The following is a 15,883-nucleotide window of genomic DNA, read 5'->3' on the forward strand; positions in this document are numbered from 1 at the left end:
TTTTATTTTGAAACTCTTTTCTCATCCTCTTAGTTGAGGTGGGATAAAGGGTGAAGCTGTTGAAGATCAAGGATTACATTTATTAGACGACTGGCGATTATAGAATAGATCTTTGTGCTTTTGTTCATACACTTTTTCACGTTTCCTGCTAAATAATGGTCGGCAGCACCAGACAATGGAACACGGTCGACCCACGAGACGCATCGAAGCTTTAATCCGACGCTCCTCTGTCACTCTTTTAAACAACTGACATGCTTTTTTTGGGATGACTCAGCAGGACGCTGACGTTTGCCCACAAAATAAACCTTTTATTTATTGAAATAGAAATAACAAGTGAATGTCATGAATTCAGAACCAGAGGAAAACGTAACACTTTCTTTTGTCGTCTAGATGTGAATGACTTGAGTGAAAATTGAGGTTTTGAAATGGGATAAATGGGTTAAATTGGATGTAATTTGATTTTTAATGCTGTTTTATATAGTTCGATTTCAAAAACTTTTTTAAGGTTCATTTTTACTTTTATGGCTTCTCTTTGTGCTGCTCACTCATTCAGCTCTGTTGGGAGAACAAAACATTTGACTTGTGTAAAAAACAGTTTACAACAAAATCAACTTTACGATGTCTATGTTACAAAATATAACTATATAACAAAATCTATATAATGTTTAAAATGAGGCCACTGGTAGAGGTATGCAGTGAGTTGATGTTCTCTGTGATTGTCGAAGAGTCTCACATCCATGTAAAGGAGTCAACGCAAATGTAATTCAGAACCGGCCGAGAAAAAACAACCCGCTGAAACAGTCTCTTGGCTCAGCTCATCACCACAATAAGATACTTGCACGGATTTATTAACAATACTCCAAACACATGATTAATACTGAAGGTAAATCTGCTCCAAATAGTACATGTGTATTGAAATAAACTGACGAAATGATACATATCTGATACAGGGGCAACGATACAATATATTGTGAAACTGTAGTAACAAGGATATATTTGTAGTAAAGTCGAGTACCTGACTCTTGAGTTGCAGAATTTACAGACCACTCGACTCTTGACGAAGTGGAAACTGCTTTAATTTGTTTCAAAACCAAAATATGTCCAAACATCTGCTTTAAAAGATGCTCGCGTCAACTGTATCCTCTCGTCCTCAGTCATGGCCGGGATCTGACAGGATTTCATTGTTCATTTAGCTGCATAGTGACATCTAGCGGCTGGAATTGCAGCACAACAATGAACAAATCCTTGGAATAATTGCGTGTTAATTGTAAATAAAGAATCAAATGATTTAATTTTAAACACACTTTATTAACTACAGCACATTAAAGAACTATGGTAAACAATAAAATATGATTTGAAGCTCAATAAAAAAGTTTTCCAATCGAAACGGTCGAATATCGAAACAGTATTGTAAAAAAAGGCGAGATATCGCTGTGTCAATATTGCTTTACACTCCTAATAGAAATTACAAATGACGAGTTTTGGCTGCATGAGATTCTCTCAACGACAAAAAAAAAATGTTCTCTGTACAACAGTAGAACCGAACGTGCAAAGGTCACATGGGTGAGTAACCTCAGTGTGACCCCCGCAGCTGCTTGTATTTACATTAACCAAAAATCCCCTAAGAAATTGAAATTGTAGAGTTTGATCAAAGATACGCGATGAAGGGACAAAGTAATGACATGAGTAGTTAATTTATTAACTAGTCCTGGGTTTGTGTTGAGTTGCACATTTGCATGTTGTGTAATCGTGTTGAGGCTCTCCAGTTACACATTAGGAAATATACGCTCTGATAAGAAGCCCCTTCATTCTGAAAAAAAGCACAGACGAGTCGTGGCTTGCGGTGTCGTCTGACAGGTTCCCTGCCACTGTAGTGAACAGGAAGACAAATAAATAAATATCTATAGATATAAATGACTCGAAAATATGAATAAAACCCAATAAACCAACATTGGAATACATGCACATGAAATGACAAATCTAAAGATAAATTATGATAAGGAAACCTTTTTTTGATAATTTACTTTAATGTTAAATAAAAACAAACAGACAGATAAACATCTCTGGGACTGAAGAATTAGACGACATATGGAAAAATCCATTTGGAAATGGGAGATAATAGATGAAATGAAAATATGAAAATGATTGACTTGTATGTAGAATATAAACATATAATAAAAAGCTGATATAAATACATGAAAACAAATATATACTTTATATATATATATATATATATATATATATATATACAGTTGAAATTAAAATATAATAAATATAATTGGCCTTAAGGAAAGAAAGAATATAATATATATTTAATTTCTGGCTTAAAAAAGGTTTTTATAATATATAAAATAATGTCAGTTTTTCGTGAAGAAAGAACCTAAAAATAAATTTAAAAAGAATAAACAAATATTCACTTAAATACAGAAGAAATAATGATTAACAGGAGCTATAATGGAAACATAAAGTGAAAATAAAAAACAAGCATCTCTCGCTGTGTTGTTGAAAATGTCATTTTGTTTGGCGTAGCAACAGGAATCTCGAAGGGATCTGCTGTAATCATGTGATGGCAAATCAATAAGGAAAAGTGCTGCAAAATTACATCCAATCAGAGACCGGAAGACGCGTCTCTCGACATATGGCGGATTCGTGTTTCTTCCTCTGAGACCGACTCGCTGGAAACACGACACTGACGGAGTCGACCTGTCGATTAAACACTCAGGAGCCACAATTTAAATAAAGTTTATTTGATATTAAAGCAAATGGTTTTTTTCGACACAAACACACATCGAGACGAACATCAGAATGCTGCAGATGACTTGAGAATATTCCAGTGGGAACGATGTGAGTAGATCTTTTCCAAAATGAAACAAAGTCATCTTCAGATGAAGAATCATTACAACGGTTTAAAGAACCTCCGTTGGCGGAATCAACTGTGTCTCCTGAAGTGCATGAGGTACAAACATGGTCAGACAACACAGATGGTGTCGTTGTCAAACGGATCGATTGAAAAAGAAAAAGTCAGTGTCTTTAAGTTTGTATAAGGTGCAGCAGTGACGAGTCCGACCCTAAGAGTAGATCAAGCGACAAACAAAAATACAGAAAAGACGTCTGTGAGCGTTTGAACGCAACAATCAAACACGGAAAAAAAATGCTTTTCGAATGTCTTCAGAGATGGAAACACAAGCCCAAACAAACCTATAAACAAAATACTTTTAGATCCAGATAAATATCAGCTGTTTTGTTTTACTGTTGGCCAATAAATCTGGGATTAAAGTGAATTAATCTATGGATTAATCTTAATTGATCTACATCATTTAAAATGTAAATTCCTCCAAATGTAAAAAAAAAAGAAAAATAAACCGAAATACATTTTTTAATTATTAGAATGTAATTCGTTTGATTTGAGCTTGTAAATATGTATTTTTATTTAAGTATAAAAAAATTGAAATATTTATTGAAAAAATTCAATATCTAGAGAATGTGAAATATTATTTAAAGTATTAACTAACTAGCAACTGGTGATTTAAAAGGAAATAATCTATTTTAATCTACTATAGTCTTTTAAGAATTCACACCAGCAAGTTGCTGTACATTTTGCTTCAATAATTCAATATAACAACAACTCTTTGTGAAACTTCTCTTTCACACGTCTTGGGAATTGTGTCCATATTTTTGTTGAGCCAAGACAAAGTACATTAAAAGTTTTTTGGCCTAAAACTCTGAGCTTGACTCTGAACAGACACACACACAAGTCAAGACGGTCAAAATATTTCTTCTCTCAGTGAAAATACTCGAGTATGTACAAAGCTCCACTGATATGTTGCATGTGGACTGAAGCTCGTCGGATGAATAAATTATGTCTCTGAGGTGCTTTATATACAGCAAGACGACCCCCAAAACCTTGTCTCACAGTGAGTTCATCCCTTTTATAACCCGAGTAAAAACATGACTGTCCACAGTTCTTACTGAAGGTTGTTAAATCTCCAATCATTCCTTTGTTTTCCCGGCAGAAACGTCACCACTTCCACTCGCAGAGCGCTGATAGGAAAAGACAAAACAGATCATTTCCAGCGAGAGATTGTCACGTCGGTCACTTCAAGGCGACAGGACGGACGGATATCGCCGTGGCGACAAACGTGACGACGCTCGATACAACAATTTGCGTGTTTTTTTCACCGTCGATAATGTAAGAAAATTCCCCAATAACTGCCACTGATGCTGTTATTGTTGATGATGCGTTTGTACAACCTCGTTCAATCAAAAAATATCAAACTTTTTCATTGTCTAAAATAGATGTTTTTGGCATGGATGTGAAATGTAAAAAAAAAGGGATGGGATTTTTTTTTTTGTCCATAAACGACAAAAATCTTTGGTGAAGAAATTCAATATTTATATTGATGATATAATTGTCTGTGGTGCGTTCACGTGTGTTTTAAAAGTTCGTTAAAACAATTTTCATTCCATTTGATTCCATTCCATAAGTAGCTAAACATGCACGTCACTTCCTTCACGTCATATTGAGTGTTTCCTCTTCATTTATTTCAAGAGAGTATAAGTCAATTGAACTCTCATTGTCTCAAATGTAAGCATCACTGGTTTGACTTGAGATTTTGCAACTTGAATTGAAGAGTCTATTACTGTCTTGAATGCAGCACTGAACCAAACTTTTTTTTTAAGGACAGTGAGGCTGTCAAATTTACAACACGCGATCAGAGGTAGAAATCTGGGCAGTGACGGAAAGTTCGGGTCAGGCAGTCGGTCTCGTCTCGTCTCAAGAGTTCTGCTGCCTTTTCGGTGTTTTGGGCGGCTGCTACGGAAACAACCTTCATGTTTTTTTGTTTTTTTTTAAATGGAACTGCGTCGTTTATCTAGTCGTCTGTCCGTCATTATGCTGTGCAGACCCGTGGACACGGAGCTGATGCCCGAGTGGTGCTGGAGGCCGCAAACGCAGCCGTCGGAGTGCAGCGGGTTGGTGAAGGCCTCCCCCTGCTCCATGTAGGTGTCCGAGGACGAGAGGTCGCGGGGGATGATCATGGGGATGGAGTACTGCAGCTTCTCCCTGCTCTTGTACCACAGGCACGAGCACATGGACTGGAACTGGAGCACCTCGTTGTAAACGCTACGTAGGCCGCGGCTGGCCGGCCCGCCGCCGCTGCCGCCCACGGCGCCGCACCCGGACGGCGTGGAGGCGGCGGACGACGGGTCCACGGAGCAGTGGAAGTGTCCGCCCGCCTGCCCGTTGCGCGAGAGCAGCGCCCTCTGCTCGGCGTCGCGCTTCTCGTCCTCGGCGTTCATGGTCATGAAGCGGAGGACGACGAGGTTGAGGAAGGCGCCGATCACCGCCAGGCCCGTGAGGATGTAGATGAAGCTGAAGACCACGTAGTCCCGCTTCTTCTGGAGCGCCTCGTTGTTCTGGAGGGCCACGTAGTCCCCGAAGCCGATGGTGGTGAGGGTGATGAAGCAGTAGTAGAAGGCGTGGAAGAAGCTCCAGCCCTCGAAGTGATAGAAGGCCACGGCGCCGAGGAACAGCGTGCTCAGGCAGGAGATGGAGCCGATGATGACCATGTTGACCATGGAGACCTCGGTGCGCCTCATGCCCAGGCACTTCTTCAGCCGGTGGAGCAGGTACCTGACGCAGGTGTTGATGCGCTCGCCGACGCTCTGGAACATGACCAGCGTGAGCGGGATCCCCAGGAGGGCGTAGAGCATGCAGAACATCTTGCCCTCGCGAGTGCTGGGAGCGGCGTGGCCATACCCTGAGGAGGAGACGCAGAAGAAGCAGCAGGTTAGCCAGGCAGAACTAATTAACTCCACAGCAGAGAGGACCCGGGTCCCGCGGATCCTCCGGGCTCCGGCGATAGACCGACCTGGAATAGACAGATATAAACGATTTGCATGCTCCGAGCGTCCGCTCTGGTACCTTCGGAGACCCTTCATTTCACAGTGGCAGAATGCAATTGGAGATGCAGGGCGCTGTGGCGGCGGCGGCCGGTATTGATGCGGCAGTCGCGAGAGGAGAAGAGATGCTGAATAATTCATGGACGATTGTTCTCTGAGGAGTGGACCTGGCTAATGAGTACTTTTGTATATAATTAGCCGGCAACATTGTCCCAGATCAGATAAACAAGAGAGCGAGAGGCAGGGAAGCGATCTGGACGGGGGTTTTTTTGGAGAGTCCATCTCTTGTGCTTTTAAATGTTTGGGTAATTAGATCTCACTCTCATGTCTGCTGCTCTCCTCCGAGATGAACGAAAAACCGATAGTACTGATTAACATATATATTCCTTCTTCTGGTACATTGAAGATAAATCCACGTGTGAGCTGTGGAATCAGTCGGCACACGAGAAATATAGAACATGTCATTTGGAGAAAACGAAATAATGAACCTGTACAGATAAAGATAGGGGAAAAAAAGGGACTGAATATTGAACTTTCCAAGTAGGTTCTCATTCGTCCAGTGAAGGTTCCAAAATGAGGCAAGTGGACTATGTAGAGTTTTGGAAAGATGTTTCACCTCCTAACCTATAGGCTCTCTTTATTATGTCTCTCAGTTCGATGAACGTTTTAAGAATATTTCAACACCAGCAGTACTACAGTTTGGACTTGATGAAGGCCTCACAAATACAGGGATAGACCGGTTGAATGGATGGATGTTCAATAGATGATGGATGAAAGATAGATGGACGGTTGAATGAACTTATAATGGATGTATGGATTGATTATGTATTAATGATGGTTGAATGATGGATGGATGGGTGGGTGGGTTAAAGGATGAATGGATGATAGATGACAGATGATTAATAATGGATGTATGGATGACACATGATGCATTAATGATGGATGGATGATGAATATAGTCTTACTTCAACTGTATAGTGTCTTGAGATAACTTTGTTATGATAAGACACTTTAAATAAAATTGAATTGAATTGAATTGAATGGATGGTTGAATGAGCGATAGATGACAGATGAACTAATAATGGATGTATGGATGACACATGATGTATTAATGATGGATGGATGATGAATATAGTCTTACTTCAACTGTATAGTGTCTTGAGATAACTTTGTTATGATAAGACACTTTAAATAAAATTGAATTGAATTGAATTGAATGGATGGTTGAATGAGCGATAGATAACAGATGAACTAATAATGGATGTATGGATGACACATGATGTATTAATGATGGGTGGATGATAGATGGATGAGTGGGTGGGTTAAAGGATGGATGGATGATAGATGATGTATTAATGATGGGTGGATGATGAATGGATGGTTGAATGAATGGATGATGGATAAATGATAGATGACAGATGAACTAATAATGGATGTATGGATGACACATGATGTATTCATGATGGGTGGATGATAGATGGATGAGTGGGTGGGTTAAAGGATGGATGGATGATAGATGATGGGCAATAGATGATGGATGGATGTATTATTATTGATTAATGGTATCATTGATGGATAGTCGATTTATGATTGATCTATGGATTGATATCTACTGGATTGACGAATAATGAATGGATAATGGATGATAGATGGATGAATAATTTATAGTAGAATGGATGAATGTTGGATGTATGAAAGATGACAGGACATTAATAACGGAAACATGGATGATTGATGATGTTTTATGTATAGATGGATGGATGGATGGATGTATCATTGATGGATGGGTAGATGATCAATTGATGATTGATCTATGGATAAATGTATGACTACTGGATAGATAAATGGATGAAGGATAGATGGGTGAATGATTGATGGATGGATGATGGATGATTGAATGGCTCTAGGATGGATGGATGAATAATGGATGGTTACAATGATGGCTTGATGATGGATGCATGAATGAATGATTGATGGATGTGTGGGTGAAAGGACAGATGGATCTGAGATGTTGAGGGAAGAATGGATAGATGGATGAATGATTGATGGATGGATTGATGGTGGATAGAAAGATGAATGGACAGAACATGTAGTCACAAAGTCCTGAGATGTTTGAAGCACTTCTCCATGTCACAGGGCGAGTGTGAACTCTTGTTTTCTCTTCAATGTCCACTTCCGTCTCTTGTGTCCAGCAGTAAAAGCTCCACATCAATATGAGGAAACATCTCCCTCACATCTACTCTCGCCACTCGTCGACCCCGGCGGCGGAATAAAACGTGACGGACATTTAGAATGAAATCACTCTTCTGGCTGATTTAATTCCTCGTCTTCCGCCGCTATCGTCTCACCGGTGTGTGTGTGTGTGGTTCGACCATCTGTCCGTCTGAGGACAAATCTGTTTAAGACGGCGCTGGTGCTGAAACCGGAGCCGTTATCGCTGATATATATCTGTTGATGTCGGGAACGACGCGACCTCTCGGGCCTCAGACGTGGAGCTCGCCGACACTTTTAGCGCCACCAGGAGGTCGCGCTTTACAACTGTCTCGTCCCTTTTGTCGTCTATGGCCGCTGCGATTTATATTTCAAGACTTTTCAGGGAAACACAAACATCTTTGGAAAAGTTTGGGTAATTCTAAAAGAATAATCACAAACAAAATATTTTCTTTAGTGCTGGTGTGTAGGTGGAATTTATGAGGCAGAATCTCAACCTGAATAATCCATAACAGACCAATGGGTGATTTGGTAAGAAGCTCCAAAATATTCTACGTAAACTACAAATAGACCAACGACCTGAACCGACTTCTTAAACTCAAAGGACCAAACCTGGTAAACTGTAAAAGTTTAGAGTAGTCTATTAGGAATAGTCACAAAATAACTTTTAAGCTGTAGGAAATCAAGAGCTGGGAAATCCTACGTTGACTTGGATGTTGAAATTAGGATCTCCAAAATAAAATCCAAGGTAAATTAAGGTAAACCAGAACTGACTCTACGAAGACCATGATAGATTTAATCAGGTACAAAATACTTGTTCAATCAGGAAGCCCAAAATTGACTTGGTTACTTAGTCAGGCATAGTTTGGGTTTACCAATAATTCCAAATAAGGATTGGTAGACTAAGACATCTTAAAGACTGGACTAGTCTAGACTTGAACACCAGGATGTTTGGTGTTAACCAGGAGGTCCAAAAATAGAGGTGGTGGACTAGTTATAGACTGGTTATAATAAGTAAGACGATGAAGCCCTGATAAACCTTGTAAAATATTCCTGGAATAGAGATGGTGATAGAGGAAGTTGAAAAAAGACTTTACTGTTTCAAAATACTAGTCTTGTCCTTTATTCTAAACGATTAAAAAACACACTCAAAGACATGACATTTTATTGTTATTAATAAACCAATAATGACCAAATATACTTCGAACTGATCCAGTTGGTATCAACTGGTAAGTCTAAAGAAATGTGTCCAAAAAAGACATTTCAAATGAGACTAAAGAAAAAACTTGGTCTAAAAATACAGAGACTACCTTTAAAACTAGGAAATGAGTGAACTAATGAATCCAAATGGAGGCTGATGTGGAATAAAAAACAAACAAACAGATGAACATTCTCATCAGTGGAGTGGATGTTAACACGTATCCGTCCTCTGAATAACTCGTTTTCTCCTCATCGTCAGACTAAATGATGTCAGCGATGATGTCACCGCTCGTCTGGGACAGTCTCTCGTGGCGGAGCTGAGGGACCAAAGTGTCCTTGTATCATATCAACAACCTTCCAGGGTCAAAGTGAGCGTCTCGTCATAACATTTAACGACTGAGGCAAAGCGAGTTCATCACGATCGCTCAGTGCCGCGTCACAAGAATGAAAAGAAAGTGATCTCTCACCAAAATACTGATGCATGTTTCTTCATGAAGAATTCTGACAACATATTATGAGAATATATCCGTGCCATCAGAATATTACATTTTTGAATTTAACATATAAAAGGTTAACATTTTGACTTTGTTAGTGAAATGTTTTTAAGCATTGATTTGTGTTTTTTGAATAATTGAATTTAATCATTTTGATGTTGAAAGGTTGACTTTTTTTTTTATTGATCATTTATTTACAATAATCTGTCACTTGAAAGTTTATTTATTTCTTTAAAATAATTTAAGTAAACTATATGAATAACTTCATAATAAATGAATTATTTAAATGAGGTAAATTAATTTAAATAAATCAAAAATAAGTTATTTCAATAAAATATTTTTTAATTCTTAGCCTTTTAAATTCTATTATAAGCCAAAAAAATGATAATGGATTTAAACATCTATAAAAAAAATTAAAATGCCTCTTCCTTTTAAATTCAATATACAAATATTGGCACTATTATACCAAATGTGTATATTAAATTGAAAAGGCACAAAATATTTATTTTTTATTTTTTAATATTTAATTCCGATTGTTTTTTTTAAATCCAAGAATAAGAATTTCAATCTCTACGTGTAAAAAATAAAACATTAATTTGAAAAAAATATCAATTTTTTGATGAATTATTGATAGGAAAAAAAAACAACTTACAATATCGATTATTGAATTCAACTATTTAACAAATTACAATTCAATTTAAAAAAAACCAAACAACATTTCAAATTAAAAATGCAATATTTCAATTGTTAACTTCAACTATTCAACATTCCGAAGGCACTGATACACCTCCATATCTCTCCCCTGATGTTTAAAACTTTTGCAAGAAGTTATTTTAATAACAGATGTTATTGTCTGCCAATGCTTCGCACCCTGGAGATTAAACTCTGCGTCTGCACCTGCAGGGGGAAGTTCTCTATGAAAGACAATTTAAAGCTTCTCCTTGTCAGGTCCGAGCATCCTGGAGAGAATTATTCCTCGCAGGCTCATCCTTCACAGGCCAATGATGTGCTGCAGCGGGACGGAGGGCTCGGGTTCTGAACACACTCGACCCGCCTGTCAGGAAGCCTCAGCGGCGAGGAGGAGGACGTGGCGGGTGACCACGGCGACGGCGGCCTCTCGTCAACGACAGATGCCGACGCTGGAGGCGACAGGTCCAGCCGTCCCAGCACTAGGCAGGGAGAGCGAGGAGACCTGGTGCACTTGACGTGACACGAACCTTCTCCACACTCTGTTTACACGCATGTCAGTTTCTGCCACCACGTAAAAAAAGAAAAGTGCTGACTCACCCCTTTTGAAAAGGTTAAAAAGTGAGACCATGACAAGTCTGAAAGATTCAGTATTCATTCTACGTACAGTTTTCTTTGGAGATCTAGTATTTTACTTATCTGAAAATTGTAGGATTAATATTTAAGACATTAAAACATGCAGCACATCACATACAATTAACAGTTTTGACTTCTTAATATAGACAGCGAGAGCCTCCTAGTGGCAGTAGCAGTATGTAAGTAAGTAAGTAAGTAAGTAAGTAATTTTTATTTGTATAGCGCTTTTCCAGACCAGGGTCACAAAGCGCTTAAACAATCAAAACAATATTCAATAAAGTATATACTTTAAAGGTCAAGATAAAACTGATAACACAACAGGAGTTCCAGAAAATCAAGGAAAAGCCTGAACAAATAAAAACGTCTTAAGGTGTTTCTTGCCAATTGACATTGCCACAGATTGCCATCAGTGGCAGCGTGTCTCTGGCATCTCCTTGATTACCTCCAAGTTACCACCTTCCACTACCACTGGGAGGATCTCGGTGCTGCTATTTTTTCCAACCAAAACCCATGTCTGTCTTTTAGAACCTTCAACACCTCATTAAGCAAATGGAATCAGGTCAATCACGGTGATAAATTAAAACCTATTTTATTCCGATCAACCCTTCGTAATCCATATTACACGTTGTTTCTCGCACTCATTTTTCTGCTTCTAGAACCGTTAAGCTAACATCTGGCTAACAACGAACAAAGGTATATATATCTTCATTTTCATGGATGTCTTTTATGGTTTGTTTTTGATCAGGTTTGTTCCTTTTTTTGTAGTTGCTTATTAGAAAACACAACACAGGAATTTGTTGTGGCAACAGTACAAGATATAAAAATGAAATAAATTAAAAAGAGATTAATGATATAAAAATACAATAGATAAAAGTAAAATTACCAAACCAGGATTAGATAAAACTCACAAAAAAAGGGTTTTTTTTGCGTCATTCCGATTGAGTTATACACCTATTCTTAATTCCCTAGGGAAGCAATTAAGGTTGTTCACCTTGACTCGGTGACAACGCAAGGGATACCTCAAACACATTTGTTTTCAGGCCTTCGGGTCACCTTGACCCAAAGATAACACAAGGGTTACCATTGGCTATGTTTTCAAATGGCAAAGGTTTTTATAACTTTGTTCAATGTTAAAACAACAGTCAAAGCTCCATTATGCTGCCCCAGCGGTTTATCTTTAAGGCTAAATGTAGCAACATTTAAAGAGGTTTGAGTCCAAATACTAACTGTCAAATTTACCTTTTTTGAGAAGTTTGTATCGGGCGTGTGTCAACAGTAGCTGCATCATTTATAATAAACATAGTGTAACTGTTCTTGCCAAACAGAAATTGTTTTTTTTACACTTGCAGGATGTATTCAGAGTATCAATTGTGTATGTTTTAAGTGTAAACATAGGTTGAAAATTAACAACTAATAACAGTAGGTGTTGTGTGGTTGAGTTCGATTATCCGTAAAACAAGAAATCTACCAATGAAAACACATCCACGCACACCAGGGACGGAGATTACGAATCTCCGAACTGGATAAGAAATGAGGTGAAGCATTTTTTGACTGGCTGAAATTGAACTTGTAACCTCTAAACCTCTGATGCCTGCCACTCTTAGCACAATATTTCAATACATCCCACAGCCAGAAATGGAGGCACCGCCGCTAAAAAAAAAAAAAGACCAATCATTACATTTCCCGAGCGATTCTCATACAGTTTAATAGAACCTGAGAATAATTGTTGTGACACAGTGAGTTCACATTGGAAAGAGGCTTTAATGGGAACATTTGAGCAGGGCTGGCTTATAAACGTGGCACAGGTGCACTTCGCTCATCTGCATCTCTCTGCTTACTTTCATTAGAGAATGATCATTTGTAGGCACTTCAAAGCTTCCAAGAAATAAACACTGATATCCTCCACAGATCCTCAACAGCAGTCGGAGATTACATTCCAAGACTCCAAATGTTGCATTTTTCCAGCAACCCGTCAGTCATTACACAATTTTAATCCCCCCTGTATTGGTTTTTAGCAGATGAGGCTTAATTCGGTTCAGCGACACGTTAACCCTTCGCCGGGTTCAAAAATCATGCAGCACCCGCCGCCGCCCATCGCTCGGCGGTTCTGCCACTTGTCACGTTCACCTTCCACTCGGGTGATTGATGGCGCGCCGTGGAAGATGACAGGCGGTTTGTTTGTGCTGGCTGTAGAACAAAACGCCGCCACTAATGTCATCATTACACTGATTCATTAGGCGCGGATAAAAAAGCCCGCCTCGGAAATACATCAAAGAGTCACATAATGTGCCTGTTGAGGCTTCAGTTCTTCCGTCACTCAATTATATTTTCCATTGATTACCAGCCGCGGTTTGTTCTCAGCGCCGTCGACGGTTCATCAAGAGCATCACTTCAGAAGTGACGCAGCTTGAGTGTCGGTCGGGCTCTCGGTTTCGGAAAAAAATTAATAATTGAGGCGTCAAGCTATTGATTCAACTATTTAACAGTCATTAAAAACCAAAAAAGTGGAGATAAACGGAAGCGATAGTTTGTCTTGATATTTAGATGAAACAATTGTGCTTTGCATCTCTGAAACTGAAGCCTTCCAAATTTGGTCTTTTGAAAAAGCTTGTGGTTGAACGCCACGATTGTTTGGTTGAACTCATGTCCATCTTACCTCCATCCCTGATCGAACCTGGACACAAACCTTAAAACTACAAAGCTAGCTAGTGGTATACTTTATCAGAGCTAATACTTGAGTACTACTCAAAGCCTTGTCTCCAAAGAAATATATATATAAAAAAAAAAGGAAGAACATCGATAGACTGTTCAGTGAATATAGAGTTCAACTTCCTGGACTAACACATGTCCATATATCTCCCTCATGGAGCTGTACAATGACACCCTTCAGTCTAGTCCAACTCACAATCTCTCTAGGTTCTCCATCAGGTACTTGGTACTATAACGGCACCATTTCTGACATAACCAGGATCTAAAAGCCACAAAGATTTCTTAACCAGGCTGGAAAACGAGTTATATTCATAACTATATTCACCTTGTGATAGTGGTCTCGAACCCCCGTGTGAATGGATTCCTTTTCCGATGATGTGTTTAACCACCTCAGTGTCTTACCTTCACTATGTCTTTACGTACAGAGCTTCTCTTTTTCAACCTTCCTGTCTGTCCAGGCAAGGCTTCAGATGACATCAGTTCCAGTTTTCCCGAAATCCAAGCGTGGACCAGCTGTGTTAAATTGTCCAGCACCTGTTCCATCTGAAACATGGTCCCACAGCTGTGACTGATGCCAAAGAAACCCCACTCGAAGGAGGGCTGGACGAAGACTCTTGAGAGACTCATCATCGCACACCTGCTCCACTCACATCATGTTCTTTGATTTCTACGATTCTTTTAACACCATCCGGGCCACTCTGCTCATTGACAAGGTCATGCCGGTGTTGGACCAACTGACAAAGTGGACTTTGGTCTACATCAACCATCTTGTCACCTCCAGAAGTTCTCTGAAAACTCTGCTTTGGTCACTATCATCATCGTTGTGGACGTGATGATGTGTTCATGTCTTCTCTAATCGTTGTGATGAAGACTCATTATTCAAAATAATGAAACAACTTTTGACACGAGCAAGCTCTTGTCGACCTCTGGTAGGTTTGTACCTCGTCATCACTAATCCTTTTTTTTTTTTTTTTTCGGGGCAGGAGTCACATCATCGCTGCAACCTTCAGTTGAACGGCTCTACTGAGAGTAAGCTTCTTATCGCCCGCCTGCTGCCTGTTGAGTTTCACAATGGCTTCTGGGAGCTGCCGTGTGGAACTGGAATATGTAGCGTGAGACGGTTCTGGGGTGGGGGCTGCAGGGTCTGAATCTCTATGGATCCACCAGAACTTTCATAATTGCTTAGGTATAATTGAAGGATAGAACATATGTGTCTGCTAACACTGATGTGCATCACCACAGCAAGAGAAACTGAAACTCTCAGATATCTGCAGATAATCACAACCTGTGTAACACCAGAGGAAATTCAGCGTGAAATTTTCTCGGATTATTGAGGATTGAGAGAGAAAAACAAACGTGACTCTTTTACGAATGATTCTTATCGAAATGATCTACAAAGGGAATTTTTTTTCCATTAAAAAAAGCATCTTGGACTTCAGCACTTCCACATTACTATCGTCGGTGGGAAACTTTTCATGGATTTTAATATTCAGCCCAGCTAACATTAGCCGATCTTCAACAGTACACATTCTCAACTAGAAGAGCAACTAATGTGAAAACCAAACTCACGCTCACTCAAAAAAGCTGACTCACTCACATGTTTGATATGTTGAATTCTTGTCTCCAAGATGTGTAAGTCCCTCGTCATGACCATGTTTTGAAGTTATTCTCAGCGAACGAGAGGTTACGAGAGTGGAGTCCATTAAGACCAATGATAATGGCCAACTGTAGTCATGCCCCGCTTTGTTTACACAACGAGTGTCGTGTAGGTGGAGACTTCAGAGATTGATGACACACGGTGACAAACCTCAATGTGTGACCAATCACAGCTGAGTGGGTCTGGTTATTAATGAGATTTCATCTCCAGAAAAAAACAACATGTTTTCAGTGGGCGGGGCTTAAGATCAATAAAGAAAAGAGAGTTTTGTACAAACAGGCACACACTTATGAGTACAATAGAGTCCAACATATATTTAAGATACTTAAATCTACACGTTATTTTTCCTTTATTGATGTATCTCTCAACCCTTGCACTCTTTTAATGC

At 39.3% G+C, this 15,883-nt stretch overlaps 1 protein-coding gene across 1 annotated transcript in view; it reads right to left on the reverse strand.

Annotated features, from left to right (window-relative positions):
* Positions 1-2,860: 2,860 nt before the first annotated feature.
* The window catches only part of kcnk3a (potassium channel, subfamily K, member 3a), a 40,935-nt gene continuing 27,912 nt past the window's right edge, over positions 2,861-15,883 (reverse strand). Inside the window, exon 2 of the mRNA XM_087806200.1 lies at positions 2,861-5,759. Coding sequence (XP_087662326.1) covers positions 4,849-5,759 — 911 coding nt within the window. The 3' untranslated portion in view covers positions 2,861-4,848. The remainder of the gene's footprint in view (positions 5,760-15,883) is intronic.

This window comes from Callionymus lyra, chromosome 13 (assembly GCF_982586985.1).
Source record: "Callionymus lyra chromosome 13, fCalLyr1.hap1.1, whole genome shotgun sequence".
Taxonomy (NCBI): domain Eukaryota; kingdom Metazoa; phylum Chordata; class Actinopteri; order Syngnathiformes; family Callionymidae; genus Callionymus; species Callionymus lyra.